Raw genomic sequence first — 18,280 nt, 5'->3', positions numbered from 1 at the left:
TATAAGTGAAGCAACTGTTCAGAGGAGAAGAATCTTCGACATCTGAACATGACTTCTAGTTTCTTAGAGGCAGACTTAGCTGTTTGTGCATTGTGTGGATACCAGGATAAATTTGATGTTAGGGTAATACCTATTAGGTTTATTGAATCACATGGTGTAATTGTGGAGCTCTCAAAGGAGAATGGAGAGTTGAGAGTTGAGAGTTGAGAGTTGAGAGTTGAGAGGAGAGAGAGAGAGAGAGAGAGAGAGAGAGAGAGAGAGAGAGAGAGAGAGAGAGAGAGAGAGAAAGAAATTGAGTTTTATATGCATTGAATTGAACCTGATTACATTTGCCCCACTGGGAAATCTTGGCCAAATCCAAATTTAAAGAGGTGGCTGTGATCAAACGAGATGTAGATCGACTGAGGGAAGATGGGGCAGATGGGAAAAACAGAGGAATGTAATATCGAGTCATCGGCAAACAAATGCATTTGGTTTGTAGAAGAAAGAAGGTCTTTGATAAAAAGAGGGAAGAATGCTGGAGACAGGACAGAACCCTGAGGGACCCGATGTTGATAGGGAAAGAGGGAGATGTTGAACCATCAACAATTACGGAGACAGAGCGGTCGGAGAGAAAGCTCGATAAGACAGCAGACAGGAGGAGGAAAGCCAAAAGAGGGAAACTTGGATATCAGACCCTGATGCCAAACTCTGTCAAAGGCTTTTGAGACATCAAGGCCGACAACAAAGGATTCCCCAAAGTCTTTCAGAAAAGAGGCCCAGACATTCTTAAGGTAAGAAAGAATATCACTGGGAGATCTTGCCTTGCGAAAGCCATAATGATGGTCAGATAGAAGACTGGAATTCAAGATACTTGAGGAAATGGGAATTGAGAAGACATTCAAAGACTTGTTTCATAAAAACATTGCCTCAAACAGGGAACCATGATTGTCACCTTCATGGCCTTAAAACGATCATTCATATATTTTTTCATTCAAAGACTTTGTAAATAGTAGAACTCAGAGCAATATGACGGTAGTTGGAAGGGTTTGAACGATCACCCTTCTTTAAAATAGGCTGTACCAAGGCACGTTTCCAGGAAAGAGGAAAAGTTTGGGTTTTTAAACAAAAACTAAACAAACGAGCAAGCACGGGAGCAAATTCTGAAGCACACTCCTTCAAGAAACGAGGAGGAATGCCATCTTGTCCATATGCCTTGCTTGTGTCCAGAGAGAAGCGTACTTTTTGGACTGCATGAAAAGATATTATAGGGAGGTGCATAAGACTGGTAAGGAGTGCATCAGAGGGAGATGGAATGTTAGTCATCCAGTGTGGAATTAGAGGAGAAAAGAGAACCAAAGAGTTGCTTTATCAATGGGAGAGAGCGATAGCATCATTGGAACGGAACAGCGAAGGAAAGGTAGAGCGACAGAAGTTGCTGAAAATACTGTCGTGTCACCAGCGATTAAGATTGCCAGATGACATGACATCAATTTTTCCAGTTTTTATTGAAATTTACACAGTTTAATGTCTCAATGTACTCTGAAATTAAAGTTTTGACTCAGCAAAGTAGCCACCTTTTGCAGATATAACCGCCGAACACACTCGTGGCATTATTTCTACAATGGAAATCAAATATTGTTCGGGAAGTTCTTCCCAACACTGTTGCAGAAGTTCCCACAAATGTGTTGCACTTGCAGGTTGCTTTGCTTTCACCCTTCTGTCCAGTTCATCCCAAACCAGCTCGATGGAGTTTAAGTCTGGAGACTCTGCTGGCCATTCCGTTATTTGAAGCCTACCGTCTTGTTCTTTTCCTCGAAGGTAGTTTTGACATAGCCTGGAGGTGTGTTTAGGGTCATTATCTTGCTGTAGGATGAACCCCTGCCCAACTAGGCATATACCAGAGGGTATTGCATGGCACTGCAAAATGCTGTGGTAGCCCTTTTGGTTCAGGGTGCCAGTCACTCTGTGCAAGTTGCCGACTCTGGATCCAGCAAGAGCCCTAGACCATCACGCTTCCTCCTCCATGTTTGACAGTTGGTGTCACACACTGAGGAAACATCCTTTTGCCGACTCGACGGTGTAAAAAACCCTGCGTGATGAACCAAAGATTTCAAATTTTGATTCATCGGTCCATAAGACCTTCTTCCAGTCTTCAGTAGTCCACTGGCGGTGCTTCATAGCCCAGGCAAGCCTCTTTTTCTTATTTTGCCATCTTAGCAATGGCTTTCTTACTGCCACTCGACCTGTCAAACCTGCAGCTCGAAGTCTTCTCTTCACAGTTGAAACTGAGACTTGCTTACTTCAACCAGTGTTAAGCTGTGCTCGAAGCTGTTGTCCTGTGAGCCGCCTATCACGCAAGCTGTTGACTCTCAGAAACTTGCCTTCTGATTCTGTTGTGGCTTTGGGTCTGCCAGACCTCTTCCTGTCAGAGTTTCCTCCAGTTTCCAAGTGCCTTTTGATGGTGTAGGAAACTGTACTCACTGACACCTTGGCTTTCTTTGCAATTTCTCTAAAGGAAAGACCTACACTTTTAAGGGTTATAATGGTCTGTCTGTCTTCCTTTCTTAATTGCCTTTTTCTCACCATTATGATAGCAATAGACTACTTCCTGCAGTGCAATATTGTCCAAATAATGCTTCAGAGGGTGTAAAAACAGTCTGTTCCAATACTGCAGAACAGCTGTAAGTTGTTAACCCATTACTTGTGCCCTGAAGAAGGCCTTTTTTTTTTTTTTACAATATAACAATGTCATCAGGATACATTATTTTCCCGTTTTTGCTAATCTAAACTTTTTATTATTATTAACCTCGAGCAGTTTACTGCTTACCTTTGTACCATTTCAGGTTATTCATTGGACTTGGATTGCTTAAATTTCAATAAAAACTGGAAAAATTGAGGTGTTCTAAAACTTTTGACCGGGAGTGTATATGCATATATACCTAAACCCAAAATATATGTACCAATGCGCACAGAGTCGCAATGCAAAATAAAAAAAACTAAATAATGTAAAATGTTTCCGTTAAATCATGTTAATATTGTCGTGCGAACCCTTCGGTTAATACCAAGGCTCGCGGATGGACCAGAACGGATTTACTTGAAGCGACGACCAAACACGGATTGTGCTATCAAACGCGGGAAGAGAAGAAGGGAAGAGGAAGAAGCGGGAGAAGCGCTTATCTTCAGGGAGATTAATGTACTCGACACCGAATTAGAATGTACAAAAATAAACACGTTTATTCCGGAACCCGAGACAATGAAACGCGACGGTAACCAAATAAACCAACTCCTACATTGGGACGTCCCCACAACTCACTTCAGAAACGAGACAAGGGAAGATGAATTAATAAAAGGAAACGTCGTGTACTTGTAAATGTGGGGTGTGGGTGCAGCCTTATCTCATCTGTCGTCTTGTATTGTCTGCCATCCAAACATGGCTCTGTTTGGCCCCGCTCGCGCGCCACCAGGCCTCGCTCCAAGCTCCAATCGATCGCACACCACAAGGTCCGTGCGCCACTCCAAGCCACAGAGCACCGATCACACACCACGAGGTCCCTCGCTCCGAAAGCACCACTCCAAGCACCACGCAGATGGCGAGCCAAGACCACCAGGTCCTCCCAAGACCAAGAGGAAAAACGCAGAGAGCACAAGACAGCCAGGGAGGGACGTGCTGCAAGAGGGTTCGAGCTGCAAGAGCAAGAGGGCCAGAGGGATGTGCTGCGCAAGCAAGAAGAGCCGGTTGTGCAAGACGAACTGCTGGATCTGCAGGAGGGAAAATGTCGTTCGGTGCGCCCCTAAATAACCTTGTGGCGGTGACGTCAGCCTTGGTGCGCCACCCAATCAGTGCCCTCCACCGAATCACAGGCCTGTAGCGTGGTCATAGCTCGTGGCACTCAATGTGGCTAGGCCTGCCGGAGGTGTAGCTGGCGGCGGCCATCATTGGCGGTGTCCTGGCCTGGTTTCCTTGCCTGTTCCTTCTGAAGTCACTGTCAGGGAAGGGAATTATTTAATGTTGTACTAAGGACCTGTCTAAGTGTCTATATGGGTATGCATTGCCACAAGGGACAAAGGTTTGATTACCAGGTGTGACACACAGGGGGTTTATCTTTAATCCCTACACTATCTAACACTCGAACATCCTGGTATGTTCACAGGTATGCATCTTAACCCGACAAACCGGACTACACAGAAATTACAAGGTAGATTCCCTATCGCGACAGTCGAAGCATGTTACCTATTCAGATCTACCTGGCTCGAGATATTGCTCTACCGTACCGACATAACAATATCAACCAAATTCAAATAACCGGTATAGAAAGGGAATGAATGAGAGATGTAGAACATACTCATCAGTGCAATGCAGGGCCAAGGCATGTCCTGTGACATCAATGGTGTTTGTGTTTAGATCGCTGGCCTTGTACACCTCATTCATGGTTGTTTTGTGGGGGTCCACATTCGAGAGTGACTTTGGGTTGTTCTCGTCAAATTCCAACACATACTGCAGAAATTTTTTGAAACGCCGCTTTTCCAAGAAACCCAAGAGATCTGTCAGAGGTATGTGTATCAGGAACAATATATCGATCTCGGTCGTGTCAAACAAAAACACTTCACTCAAATTACTCCATCATGCTCGTCGACTATTGCAATAAGAGCATATGTTGCAAAATAATATCATCATAATCATCTAGACCCCCAAACTAGAATGAACCAGAGTGCTCCACCCATTCTGAAAAAGCACCCTGTCCTTCTGGAGCCACGACCTGCTGCTTGAAAATACATCGAACACTACTCATGAGGTTTATGCCTTGTTCCACTGAAATCTGCCCATTTTCAACCTGACTATGATGCAAGAACAACAGGCCTTGTCCTTTGGCCTCATCATGGGAGATGCCAATAATGTTGAGTGTTTTAGATTCCACAGAATCCAGGAGAAACAGATGTGATTCTGGGATGTCAGCCAATATGGGAAAGCAGGACTCGATTGAACTATGAACAAAGGTCTTGTAGGCTGAGATTAGTTATGATATTTTAGAAAAGCCTTGGAATGACAGAGAATGGCCAATTTGCAGCTGGCTTTGGAGGCTATCATTGCTATATAGCCGATCCAACACAAGTCATGCTTGATGGTGAGGCCTAGATTTTCGAGCGACTGAAACGCTTCCAGTGGCTGACAATAGAAAGAGATAGGTGGTTTTATTTGATGATCCTTCAAAAGCAAGAGAATGAGACAGATTTGCCATGAGCAAAAGCCATACTCTTCAACAGATGCATCTAATCAATTCCAGATCCGCAGTGATATACAGTTGCATCCAAAAATATTGGCACCATTGCACTTTTTTCAAATAATGCACCATTTCTTCCAGAAAATTGTTGAAATTAAAAAATATTTTGGTATCCACATATGTATTTCTTTGGTTTGCAGTGGAAAAAAAACAAAAAAGCTGAATTTTGTTTTTCTAAATCTTAGCGTATGCCACAAAGAAATCCTGAAATGGCCGGGACAATATTATTGGCACCTTTCAGAAGTTGTTAGAAATAATTAGATCTCAAGCAGGTGATTCTCCTCTACTTTGGAAATGAACTCACCTGCGGTGAGTTGCAGGTGCCTGCAATATAAAAATCACTCATTCAACCAGTTTGAGTAGAGACAAGGAGTCATTCTGTTGTTTTGTGTCACTGTGTGTACCACAATGAGCATGGAGAAAAGAAAGAAAAGCAGAGAATTGTCTAAGGATGTCAGACACAAGATTGTAGCCAAGCATGGACAATCTCAAGGCTAAAAGTCCATCTCCAGAGACCTTTATGTTCCTGTGTCCACCATACGCAATGTAATCAGGAAGTTTAAGACCCATGGCACTGCAGGTACCCTTCCTGGACGTGGCCGCAAGAGGAAACTTGATCGAAGATTGCAGTGAAGGATTGTTTGAATGGTGGAGAAACCACCTGGATCAACTGCCAAACAGATTCAAGCTGCCTTCAGACACAAGGTACGACAGTTTCAAGTCGCAACATCCGTCACCAACTCAATGAAAGGGGGTTCTATGGTAGGAGACCCAGGAGGACCCCACTGCTGAGAGAGAGACAAAAGAATGCCCAACTGGAGTTTTTCAAAACACACCTGAACAAACCAAAATTGTTCTTGGAGAATGTCCTGTGGACAGATAAAACCAAATTAGAGCTTTTTGGTAAAGCACATCATCTCTATGCTTACAGAAAACAAAATGAAGCCTTCAAATAAAAGAACACCTTCCCTACAGTCAAGGATGGAGGAGGTCAAGTGATGTTTTGGGGTTGCTGTGCTGCCTCTGGCACTGGGTACCTTGAATGTGTGCATGGCATCATGAAATCAGGAGATTACCAAGGCATTTTGGAACACAATGTTCAATCCAGTGTCAGAAAGCTGGGTCTCCGTCGAAGGTCATGGGTCTTGCAGCAGGACAATGACCCCAAACACACTTCAAAAAGCACCCAGGAATGTTCGACAAAACGCTTGACTGCTCTGAAGTGGCCAGCAATGAGTCCAGATCTAAATCCCATTGAACACCTGTGGGGAGATCTGAAAACAGCAGTTGGGAGAAGGCACCCTTCAAATCTGGGAGAACTGGAGCAGTTTGTACAAGAAGAGTCGGTCAAACTGCCAGTAGATAGGTGTAGGAAAGCTCATTCATGGCTATAGGAAGCGCTTGACTGCAGTTATTTTGTCCAAATTCTGTGCTACCTAATATTAAGTCTCGGGTGTCAATAATTGTCAATGCCAGTTCTTTTTATTTTCTGATTTAAAAGGACATTAATTTCTGACTCAAAAACAAAGGTTCTGTAATAGCCGGCGAAGCCGGTGGTGTGAATTAACGCGTACGTATTATGTTGAAAAGCTTGCTGAATTTTGCTGAAATTTTGCAAAAGATTTTGCTGAATCTTTTGAGAATTTCGAAGCTTTGACGCACCAAATGCTAATCGCTCCATGGAGGCCGCCATCTTGCGGATGCGGAAGTATGCATAAAAAATTGAGAAAAAGTTCAATAGGAGTTTGTTTCACCCACCCGTCTTTTTTTTATTCACAATCTTATGCACCTCTAATTTGTAATTAAATCTAATTTGTAAAAATTACTAATTTGTAAATTTGTAATTACTTTAAGACCAACCTCGTTCCCCGGGCCCACTCGGGTCTGGTTATCTTCAACGAAAATCGTCACCAAACACCAGAACCAATGAGATTCAAGCATTTGAAAAAATATTTCAAAAAAGCTTATTAACGCGTTTCGGAGGCTGAAAACGGCGTCAAATATTCTAAAATTGATGAAGAATTATTTTTTTGAAATCTCGCGGCCGCAGGAAATAGTTTTTCACGGCCGGAAATATCTGAAGTTGAGACGAAATTCACCGAATTAATCAAGAAGGAAATTTTATAAATTTTAATCTCATCCAGAATGCAAATGGTGTCATTTTGAACGAGGTACAGTACCTACGGTACCTACTACACCTACCTACTACCAACTACCAACTACCTAACCTACTGATGCCTTAGTAATGGGAAAAATAGTGGCAAGAGGCTTTGGCTTCGCCGGCTCATTGCGGCTTTGCAGTAGGGTACTCGTAACAGTGAAATAAAGAATTGTGGAGACGAAATACTTTTGTAAATTTCAACTTCTTTTTTCAGAAAATTGTGTGTTATTTGACAAAAGTGCAAGGGTGCCAATATTTTTGGCCACGACTGTAGCTGCTGTCTGCTCTTCAGTTGGATGGGGTACTGTATGACACTGCAAAAAAGGAATAAGGTTTTCTTGAGCATCTGAGAGGTTGTTTATGTAGAATGTAGATGAGGAAGAAGTCTAGGTCGAAGACACTGACTTTGGGAAATCCTGCCTCCATTGAAAGACGAGAGAAAATGAAAGGAGAGGTTTCATGAATAATGATGTGTTGACTGTGCAAGTTGAGAAAGTCAGAAATCCAATTATGAAGGCAGCAATTTATGCCTTGAGCAGCGATCTTGGCAAGCGGAGTGGTACAACAGAAAGTGTTGAATGTCCATATGTCCACGAAGATGCTCCTGACCTCGTGCTTGATTAAGGGCTTTCAACCATTGCCGAGAGAAAACAGCAGCTGCACATCCAGAGTGGACTAACCAGGATGAAATCCAAACTGACGGTGAAAGATTCGGCTGTTTGAAAAAAAAAAAAAAAAAAGAAGTACATTATCAGCAATGGTGGATTGCATAGCTTTGCTTCTCAATGGAACAAGCTTATTTGCCTGTAGGTAATAGGATCTGTTTTCCCACCCTTATTTTGGATGAGAATGATACTTGCAGACATTCAGGCAGAAAAAGACACTGAAGAGCAAAGGGGAGAAGCAAGAGCTGCAGAGCAGGACTTCAGAACATAGGCCGATGCCATCTGGGCCCATCGTCAAAGCAAGTTCGAAGATAAAACTTTCTCTAGTTTCTCGTAGGCCATGCAACGACTTCGTTTTTCTTTCAATTTCGTTCACTACCTTTGAGGCATTATATGCATCTAACATAAATAAATTGGAATACTTGGTTGTTGTTTTTTTGTCAAAAGTTGCACACTTTTTAGAAACTATCAAAAATGGAACAATTGATGATGTATACGTATACAACAATTGATGATGTATACGGATTAAATGATACGGATATTATGATATGGATGAAACTCAATGATACGGATGATGATACAAAACAAACTAGCATGATAAAAACAACATCAGCACAACGGGTTTACTTTGTGCATGCAGCACGGCATTTGCAACAAGGAGTGTTGTATGTATGTGTCCCAGTGGACAAAATTTTAAAGTTCATCATTTTCCTTGAGCTCTTGGATGAAATTCAGACAGTGTGCTGAGTGATGGAAGAATGTCCAGTGGTGTTTATATGGTGAAAGCAACCATGGGCCAAACATGGAGGAGCTTGTCAATTTCCTGTTCACCACATGGAAATATGGAGCTGCACCAATCTGAGGAGAAACCAAGGTTTTTCTTGCTTAGGAAAGTGAATGCCACTCCTCTGTCAAGGGTGGTGATGTTCTGGTGGAAGAAATCAAGGGACTAGCATGTGATCAAGAGGAAGCAGATACACGTTTGCTTCTGCATAACAAGTATGCAGCTAGATAAGGTGGAAACGTATTAAGAGACTTGACACAAATGTTTTTAGATTATTTTGAAGTATTTCTCTGACACCCGGGATCGAACTCCTGAAAGGCCGTGCCTGGAATCTGCAGAGCCATCATGCCAAGCCACGCCTCTCCTCCTCAAGCCCCACACTGTGTGCTGACCGTGACCTGCAGCAAGGACACACCTGGGCTAACTATTTGCATCAGTTCCTGCAGTATCCCACCAGGCATAACCAGGGTATTTCTGTTTTGGCTGCCACTATCTATTGTCTATGTTATGTGTTGTGTCTCAGGTCCCAGGTAAGGCTTGGATAATTAAGGAATCATGATCATTCATTGGTACCATGGGTGAGTATTTGGTCGTGGGTTGAGGGGTTTCGTTATTGTGGATTGTTTCTCTCTGTGACCATTATCATATACTTTATTAAATATACCTGGTTTTGGGGTGATTCTGGCTGTGGTGGCTGCTTCATTTGGTGGTTTTAGATGGCCCGTTAAGGAAATAATCGGTTGTGTTCTCCACACAACATAGAAGACCATGTCACGTGCCTTCAGAAAGCATTCACACCCCTTGACTTTTCCACATTTTCTTGTGTTACAGTCTGAATTTTGAATGGATGAAATTTAAAGTTTTTGTCACAAATGTACACAAAATACCCCATAATGACAAAGTTATCGTTGTTTCGTATGCAGCCTGTGGCTGCTGGTTGCATCATTTCTCTGGAATCACGTTTGTGCCGCTGATGCAGTGATACAATTACCAATGAGCTGGTATTCAATTTGCCGACCTCAGAAGGATGACAGCCCAAGTCAACCCCCTGGCGTTAATTCAATGATCGACCGGGATTCAAACTCAGGATCCTAGGATCCCAAGCCAGCACCCTAACCGTTAAGCCAACACCAGGCTAATGACAAAGTGAAAACAAGTTTAAAGAATTTTTTACAAATTCATTGAATACGTAATACAGAAATAGCTAATTTACATAAGCATTCAGCTCCCTGAGTCAACACTTCTTAGAAGCGTCTTTTGCAGCGTTTACAGCTTTGAGTCTTCTTGGGTATGTCTATCAGCTTTGCACATCTGGATTTGGGGAGTTTCACATTTTTCCTTGCAGATTTGCTCAAGCTCTGTCAAGTTGGATGGGGAATGTCAGTGAACTGCAATCTGCAAGTCTTTCCACAGATTCTCAATGGGATTCAAATCTAGGCTTTGGCTGGGCCACACAAGCACTTTCACGTTATTGTTCTGAAGCCATCCCAGTGTTGCTTTGACTGTATGCTTGGGGTCATTGTCCTGCCGGAATGTAAATCGTTGCCACAATCTAAGTCTTTTGCACTCTGAAGCAGGTTCTCCTGAAGGATTTCCCAGTATTTGGCTCCATTCCTTGCTCCCTCTATCCTTACAAGTTGTCCCGTACATGCTGCTGAAAAGTATCCCCATAGCATGATGCTGCCACCACCATGTTTCAGGGTTGGGATGGTGTTGGATGAGCTGTGCTTGGTTTTTGCCAGACGTGTCGCTTTACATTCTGGCCAAAGACTTCAATTTTCATCTCATCAGACCACAGAAACTTTTGCCTCATGCTCTCAATCTTTCACGTGACTTTTTGCAAACTCCAGGCATGCTGTCATGTGCCTTTTTCTCAAGAGTGGCTTCCATCTGGCCACTGTCCCATAAATCCTAGATTTTTGAAGCGCTGCAGAGTCTGTTGGCCTTCCAGCACGTTCTCCCTGCTCTGTAGTTCTGACGGAGTGGTCATCGAGTTCTTGGTCACACGCCTGAAGGTCCTTTTTACCCAGTTCCTCAGTTTAGTCAGACGGCCAGCTCAAGGAAGAGTCTGGGTAGTTCCATATTCTTTCCATTTCCTAATGATGGAGCTCATTGTGCTCTTGGGAACTTTCAACACGCGAAATTGTTTTATATGCTTCCCCAGACCTACATGCCTCCTTACAATTCTATCTCAGAGTTATACGGACAGGACAGTTCCTTGGACTTCATGTCACAGTTTCTGCTCTGACATGCACTGTCAACTGTGGGACCTTATATAGACAGGTGTTTCTTTCTAAATCATGTCCAATCAATTGAATTGGCCACAAGTGGACTCCAATTAAGTTGTAGAGATCTCAGGGATGATCAAAGGAAATTGGATGCAACTGAGCTCAATTTGGAATCTCATAGTAAAGGGGTGTGAATACTATCTGAAGGCACTGCAGGTTGCTCAACCTAATTAGATAGAGTCATGCGATACCTAACAGAGTGACACTGGACTGTGTTGGGTTCCCCATCTTTATGATAACGAGGTAATTTAGATGCAGATCCCACAGTGGAGTTTACGAAATGGTCGACCGCTTTGTCACAACACGTTGCAAATCGAACCAGGCAACCGGGATGAGTCTGACAGCAGCAACAACACATTAAAAACACCAACTTACCTGAAGTTAATGCCTCGGCCACTGTTACTGGAACTTTGTAAATCTTGCCTCCTTTGTACACATAGCTTCCATCCACAACGTTGAAATCCACGTAACGAGTCACTTCGGTGTGTACCAACATCGTCACAAGTTGGCCTGTTCAAAAGACAATTATTTTAAAATGCAAGAAAAAAAAAAAACCCCCCAGAGTTGGTCAACCTTGGAATGGAAATTTAATCTTCAATGAGAATGACAAAACAGTAAACCAAAACTAATTGTTCACCTTATTCATAAATCTAGTACACCAATACAGGTGTCCTGATCTGCCATTGATACTATACGTATCTATATACACTATACAGGGTGTCCCATAAGTCTGGGACCATAGGGGAAAAAAGTGATTTATGATTTTTTTTTCGTTTCTTGCAGTACATTGTTTTTTTTCCATGACGTCGTTGAGTAAGGAAAATGCATCCAGGTAATCCTGCTCGTAGGAAATCTGAGTCAAAGCGAGGTCACTGGGGAATTTCAGACCGCACGCTGATTAGTGATTACACACAGCCGTGTCTGTTTTGGTAGCAAAGTTCCGGGAAACAGGATCCAAAGGAGATAAACCACGCAGTGGACCTCCGAGGAATCCACCGACGAAAACAGCTACGACCATGCTTTCTCATTTCAGGAAATGCCCCAAAAGGTCTCTTCAGCGGTTATCCGCCGAGACAGAAGTGTCGAAAGCAGTAACCACCACATTCTTCAAGCACACAAATGGCATCCTTACAAACTTCAAATCCTGCAGAAATTAAGCGAAGATTATCCGGACCGACGGATGGAATTTTGTGAATGGGCTACGGAACAATGCGCTCAAAATTCCGATTTCCCATCCACCATTCTGTTCAGTGATGAGGCTGCTCTTTACGCAAATGGTGAAGCGAACCAACAGAACACCCGCTACTGGTCGCAAGACAACCATTACTGGTTTACTGCTTCAAAGGAACAAGGTGCCGCTGGTGTGGTGTGGCATTTGGAAAGACTGCATCATAGGCCCCTTCTTTGATGGCACAATCACAGGAGACGCATACTTGTGTATGCTCAACGAGGAAGCATTCCCCAGTGTCTTGAACGCAGATGGGGATTTCCCAACATTGCTCCAGCAGAATGTCGCTCCAGCCCATTACTGCATCTGCGTAACAGGGTGTTGGAACCGGAACTTCCCTGGTCATTGGATTGGACGTCGAGGGCCTGTGGAGTGGCCGACGAGAAGCCCCGATCTCAGTCCGTTGGATTTTTATCTCTGGGGTCACTTTAAGGCGTTTGTCTAAGCGGAAAAAAAAAATTCAGAATGGTACACATTTGCAGGAGCACATCAGCGATGCATGTAACACCATCACTCCTGACTCCATTCACCGTGTGACTGCTGACTGGATACATCATCTGCATTTTTGTATCAATCATAATGGTGGACACATTGAACACATTCTGTGAATACAAGCCCGTTTCATCATTTTGCCCTCTGGTTCCAGAGTTATGGGATGGTTCCAAGACTTATGGGACACCCTGTATGTATGTATGTATGTATGTATGTATGTATGTATATATGTATATATATACATATATATATACATATTGTTGTGGATATGAGAATGGTTTTTTTTTTGTTGTTGTTGTGTAAATTGTTGTAAAATATCGCCCTCCTTGCTCCAGTTATGTATAAAGGTCAAAGTGCGTCCCGTAATTAGTTCATAAACACCACACGTTAGCCAATCATAGATTTCCCCCCTTGTTGACAGTTATATCCTTATTATGTGTATTAGTGTAAGGCTGTGTCTTCCATTAATTGAAATACTCCATTGCACCAAGTGAAATAAGGTAGATTCCCTTCCAACCCCCCTTTCGTCTACTGCCAACTGCATTTGCCGCCATTACGGCGTGGTCAGCTCGGGGAAGAAGGGCGTGCCCGCCCATCGTCATCAAGGGCGGAGCCAGAGGGCCGTGCCGACCAATCAGGGCCGAGGCGAGCTGACCGATGGGCGTGTCCTGGACACCAGCGGCTTGATCGCCTGAGGCGCTATAAAGCGCGCACGCGAAAGCCGAGAAGTGGTTGTTGGACTAAGCAAGAGAGAAAGTGGTTGTTGGACTAAGCAAGAGAGAAAGTGGTTGTTGGACTAAGCAAGAGAGAAAGTGGTTGTTGGACTAAGCAAGAGAGAAAGTGGTTGTTGGACTAAGCAAGAGAGAAAGTGGTTGTTGGACTAAGCAAGAGAGGGAGAGGTGAATTAAAAGAGTTGTGCCAAAGGTTCCAAGAAGGAGTTGCGCCAGAGAGGATCCCTGAAAGAGCAGCGGCACGCAGCAGCTTCAGCCACAGCAGCTTCAGCCACAGCAGCTTCAGCCACAGCAGCTTCGGGGCTTTGACGGCAGTTTCGAGCGGGGCCGCGAAGGAACGGCGGCTGCTAAACGCGCCGATCGAGAAAGGGCGGCGGCTGCTCATCCCCGACCCGACCGTGCTGCGGTTCCAGCTGAACCTTCCGCTCCCTCCAGCCATCCACCTCCTGCCATTCCTGTCATCATCCCCCGTGTAAGTGTGCTTGTAGTCTGTCTTCTGTCTTGTCCCTGGGTACAAGTAAGCCTGTTAGATAAGCTAGTATTTTCACTGTGTCTCTGAGTTCTTCTGTAAATTATTTTATTATCCTTCCTTCTCCTTGGTTTCTTTTGGGTTGTAAATAGTAAATAAATTATATTTGTATTCCTTACCCTTTGTCTTTCTTCTTCTTCACATCCTTCGCTTTAGTCTATTCCCCATTGAATATCTGTGGCGCGATTTTGGCCAACGTCCAGGAATCGGGTTAGTCGGGGTAACTGTTAGGGCCGCGGCGCCATCCGCTCGGCAAAACAACATCCTATCCGCGGTCCGTAACAATATACAGTGAAACCTTGACTTACAAGTTTAATTTGTTCTGTGACCGAGCTCGTAACTCAATTTGCTCGTTTCTCAAATTAAATTTCCCCATTAAAATGAATTGAAATGCTATTAATCTGTTCCAGCCCCCCAAAAACCACACCAATTGTTTTTGAAATATATATATATATAAATATCTCGCGCTTTATATTTCACCTGTATGCAGCATACAAGTTGGCAGGATGGCCTGGACTGGAGGTACGCACACTTGACTCTAAACTGTCCAGCCTGGGTTTGAATCCCGACCCAGCTATAACCTGTCATGTCGGTGTTTCACAGGCAGGGTGATTCATCAATGTGTGTACCGCTAAACTGGGCGCCCCGTTTGCGTCCCATTAGTTGTTGGATGTTAAGGATCTGTGTAGTGTTCTGGTAGTGTTCTGGGCCCTGTGCTATTTCTGGTCTTCATCAATGACCTCATCGAAATGACCTCATCAATGACCCATCGAAAACCTTGATATTTTCTACTCCCGGTAATTCACCCCAGAGTCCTTGCAGTGTTCATATGTTTTATTCCTCTCCCACCTCCCCCCAAGTCCTCCCGATGTCCCTGCTCTCAAATGTTGTGTTTGTGTCCTTCCCCCTCTCTCCCCATCTTGTCTGCCGCTCCCCTTGTTTTTTGTGTTTTGTGTGTCGGTTTGTCTTTTTGTGTGATTAATGTTAGCTCTTTCACGAGCCTCGATCTTGTATACAAAAAAAAAAAAAAAAAAAAAAATCTCACCGTGTCTTCCACAAAGAGAAGGCGAGCTATCGCCGGCACTCTGAACAAGTTGTGGCCTGGCATGCTCTTCTCCTCTGCCGTTATATACGTCCTCCTCGGCATCTTTTTCCAGAAGAGCCCTGTCTCGTCACAGTTGAAGATTTGCTGGGGGATGTATCCTTCGGCTTCTATCAGTTCGGCAAAAGTTATAATAAAATCTTCAGCTGCCTTCACATCCGAGCTTGCTGCCTCATCATGCCTGACGACGGAGTGAATGCCCGTCCTCTTCTTAAAATTATCAAACCATCCCCGACTGGCTTTGAATGACTCTTCCGATGCCTCGTCCGTTGATGTTCCCGCCGTCTGCTGCACCAAATCCCCGTAAATGTCTCGTGCCTTCTCACAGATGATGCTCTCGGTCACGGTATCTCCTGCGAGCTGCTTCTCCGTCAACCACACAAACAACAACTTCTCCATCTCTTCATGGACAGAGGTCCGGAGCTTTGAAATAATCTTAACGCCCTTGGCTGGCGTTATAGCCTTTATCGACTCCTTCTGCTTCAAAATCGTACATATCGTAGAAGTACTACGATCGTACTGCCTCGCCAAGTCGACAACGCACACCTCGCTCATGTTTTTCGACGATTGCGTGTTTTATATCCAAGCACATCATCCTCTTCTTCTTCTCAGCACTGCCCTTGGCACTCAATTTCTTAGGACCCATGGTTAAAACTAAGAAATTTTCCAAAATAACCAAAATGCGAAAACAAAGCAACAGCGATATACGGCAGAGATGCTTGCACGGCAAGATAACCACGTGACCTGAACGCTCGTTGGGCCACCTCGTGGTGGGTGGCGTAAACTCGTAACTCAGATCTCGGCTCGCATCACAAAGCAAAAACCGCCCGAGCGACGGGTCGTATCTCGGAAAACTCGTAAGTTGGTGCACTCGTAAGTCAAGGTTTCACTGTATATACATTATATATATATATATATATACGTATATATATATATATTACATATATATATATATATATATATATATATATATATATATATATATATATATATATATATATATATATATATATATGTGTGTGTGTGTGTGTGTGTGAAAATATGATACTGGGACACAAACGTGACACAGCCACCAAAAAAATTAATTGTTGCAAAAACCAATGCAAACATTTATTTACAAGTTTGACAACTCTGACTATCAAAAAGAAAGAAGATAGTTCAATAAACGGAAATAGTCTTTGGACGATTTTGACGGACGATTTGATTTGGACGATTTTGATAAACTGGTGCGAGGTAAAAGGTGAACGGCTTAGGTACGTAACCACGCGAGGAAGCTTGGACACGCAAGGTTATCAGGCTTCTGTCGCGTCGGCAGCAATTGAAACAAAGCAATTCTTCGTAGTTTCGCACCAGACAGTAATGCTCTTCTTTTTCTTTTTTTTAGGTTGACCAATCCACCAGCCATGAAACACGTGGGTAAACGATTCATGCTTATGTACGTAACGATTGGGACACGGAAAGAAAGTCAGCACCATATATTCCCCTTGTTTTAAAGTATAGTGGAGTTAGTCAGGTTCACATTGTTTTTCGTTCAAAATCATGGTAGATTAGCAAACCTATACATTTTTGGAAACGTTATTACATGGAAAATCTGAAAATCAATGTTTACATTTGCCAATTCCGACCATTTCGATTCGACCAATTCGACCAATCGCTTCGATCGACCATTCGACCAATTCGACCAATTCGATCGATTCGATTTGCCAATCAATTTGACCGACCTTTGCTTGTGTGGAACGGACTGTGAAAACGATGCGGACTATATTGTCGGATACGACACACAGGACAGTGATGACGAACTCTAAATGGCATATTCTGTAATCGTGTATGTTTGATGCCATTGACTGCCTGTGTATATTTTGTCATTGACTGCCTGTGTAGATGTGAAGTTATACTGACTGCATGTGTATATATGATTTTGCTGACTGCCTGTGTATGTTTGGTGATATGAATTATTGTGACACATTTTGATGTTATTAACTGCCTGTACAAAATGATAACATGTATTTGATTATGCAACTTATCGCGAATATAAAGACAGTATTTTGCAATTCAAAACCTTTGATTCGTGTCTTACCATTCCCCATAGCACTAATTTGATACTTTCATTGGATTCCTTGTCCCTGAAAATATAGGTTTAGTATATTTTTAAAAGTTTTTAGGGTAATTAGAGGCAGAAATAGAACAAAATATGTATTTTACAGTGGCCATTTTGAAAATCCAAAATGGCCGCCATACAGGTATCTCTCCAAATGTAAACGTTGATTTTTAGTTTCCTTATGCTATAACCTTTCCAAAAATGTATAGGTTTGCTAATCTACCATGATTTTGAACGAAATATAATTTATTGACAAAGTGAACCTGACTAAGTGTATGAATTTGGGCACATATTTTTTTTACTTGGCAGAAATTGACAAAGATCGATCCGATAGATATTTATTTTTCATGATTGCCGACGCCATCTTGTGTACGTAACTCTCAGGACACAATGAATTACGTACATGAGCCTGATTAATTTTGCTCTCCCATATGAATACGAGCGACAACTTTCACTAAGCAAAGTGGGGTTTAGAAAGGCATATCAAACGTCTTCAAAAATATTTGGTTGAAAGAAATGGAGGCCATTAGGATAGGTATAATGGTATATATTTCCACATCAATTATGACAGTGTAAAAAATGTCACATTTTCGTGTCCTATTAATGGGTAAAAATCGAAAACAAAGTTTAAATTTACAACAGTTCAAGAAAGTCTGGCCCATGAGTTTATGTTATGTATTACATGGCTATATGAAGTACCACATACAAGTAAAACTTTCCCATAAAGTAAACACACGACACTTTGGTCAACAAATGAAAATCATTCAAAAATCTCTCCAGTATCATATTTTTACCAATATATATATATATATATATATATATATATATATATATATATATATATATATATTGTTACATATTTATGGGAATGTATGTGAATTCCTATTCAGGTCTTTGCTTATCCATGTGTAGTCGATTAAGGGTTGTTGTGGTTGGAGGGT

At 42.7% G+C, this 18,280-nt stretch overlaps 1 protein-coding gene across 1 annotated transcript in view; it reads right to left on the bottom strand.

Annotated features, from left to right (window-relative positions):
* The window catches only part of LOC137439416 (rab GDP dissociation inhibitor beta), a 75,897-nt gene that overhangs the window by 24,432 nt on the left and 33,185 nt on the right, over positions 1-18,280 (bottom strand). The window contains exons 4-5 of the mRNA XM_078768180.1: positions 11,535-11,669; positions 4,326-4,524 (exon numbers count right to left, since the gene is read on the bottom strand). Coding sequence (XP_078624306.1) covers positions 4,326-4,524; positions 11,535-11,669 — 334 coding nt within the window. The remainder of the gene's footprint in view (positions 1-4,325; positions 4,525-11,534; positions 11,670-18,280) is intronic.

Source organism: Myxine glutinosa, chromosome 1, assembly GCF_964187855.1.
Source record: "Myxine glutinosa chromosome 1, kmMyxGlut1.1, whole genome shotgun sequence".
NCBI classification, from domain to species: domain Eukaryota; kingdom Metazoa; phylum Chordata; class Myxini; order Myxiniformes; family Myxinidae; genus Myxine; species Myxine glutinosa.
This window is presented reverse-complemented; position numbering and strand designations above follow the sequence as displayed.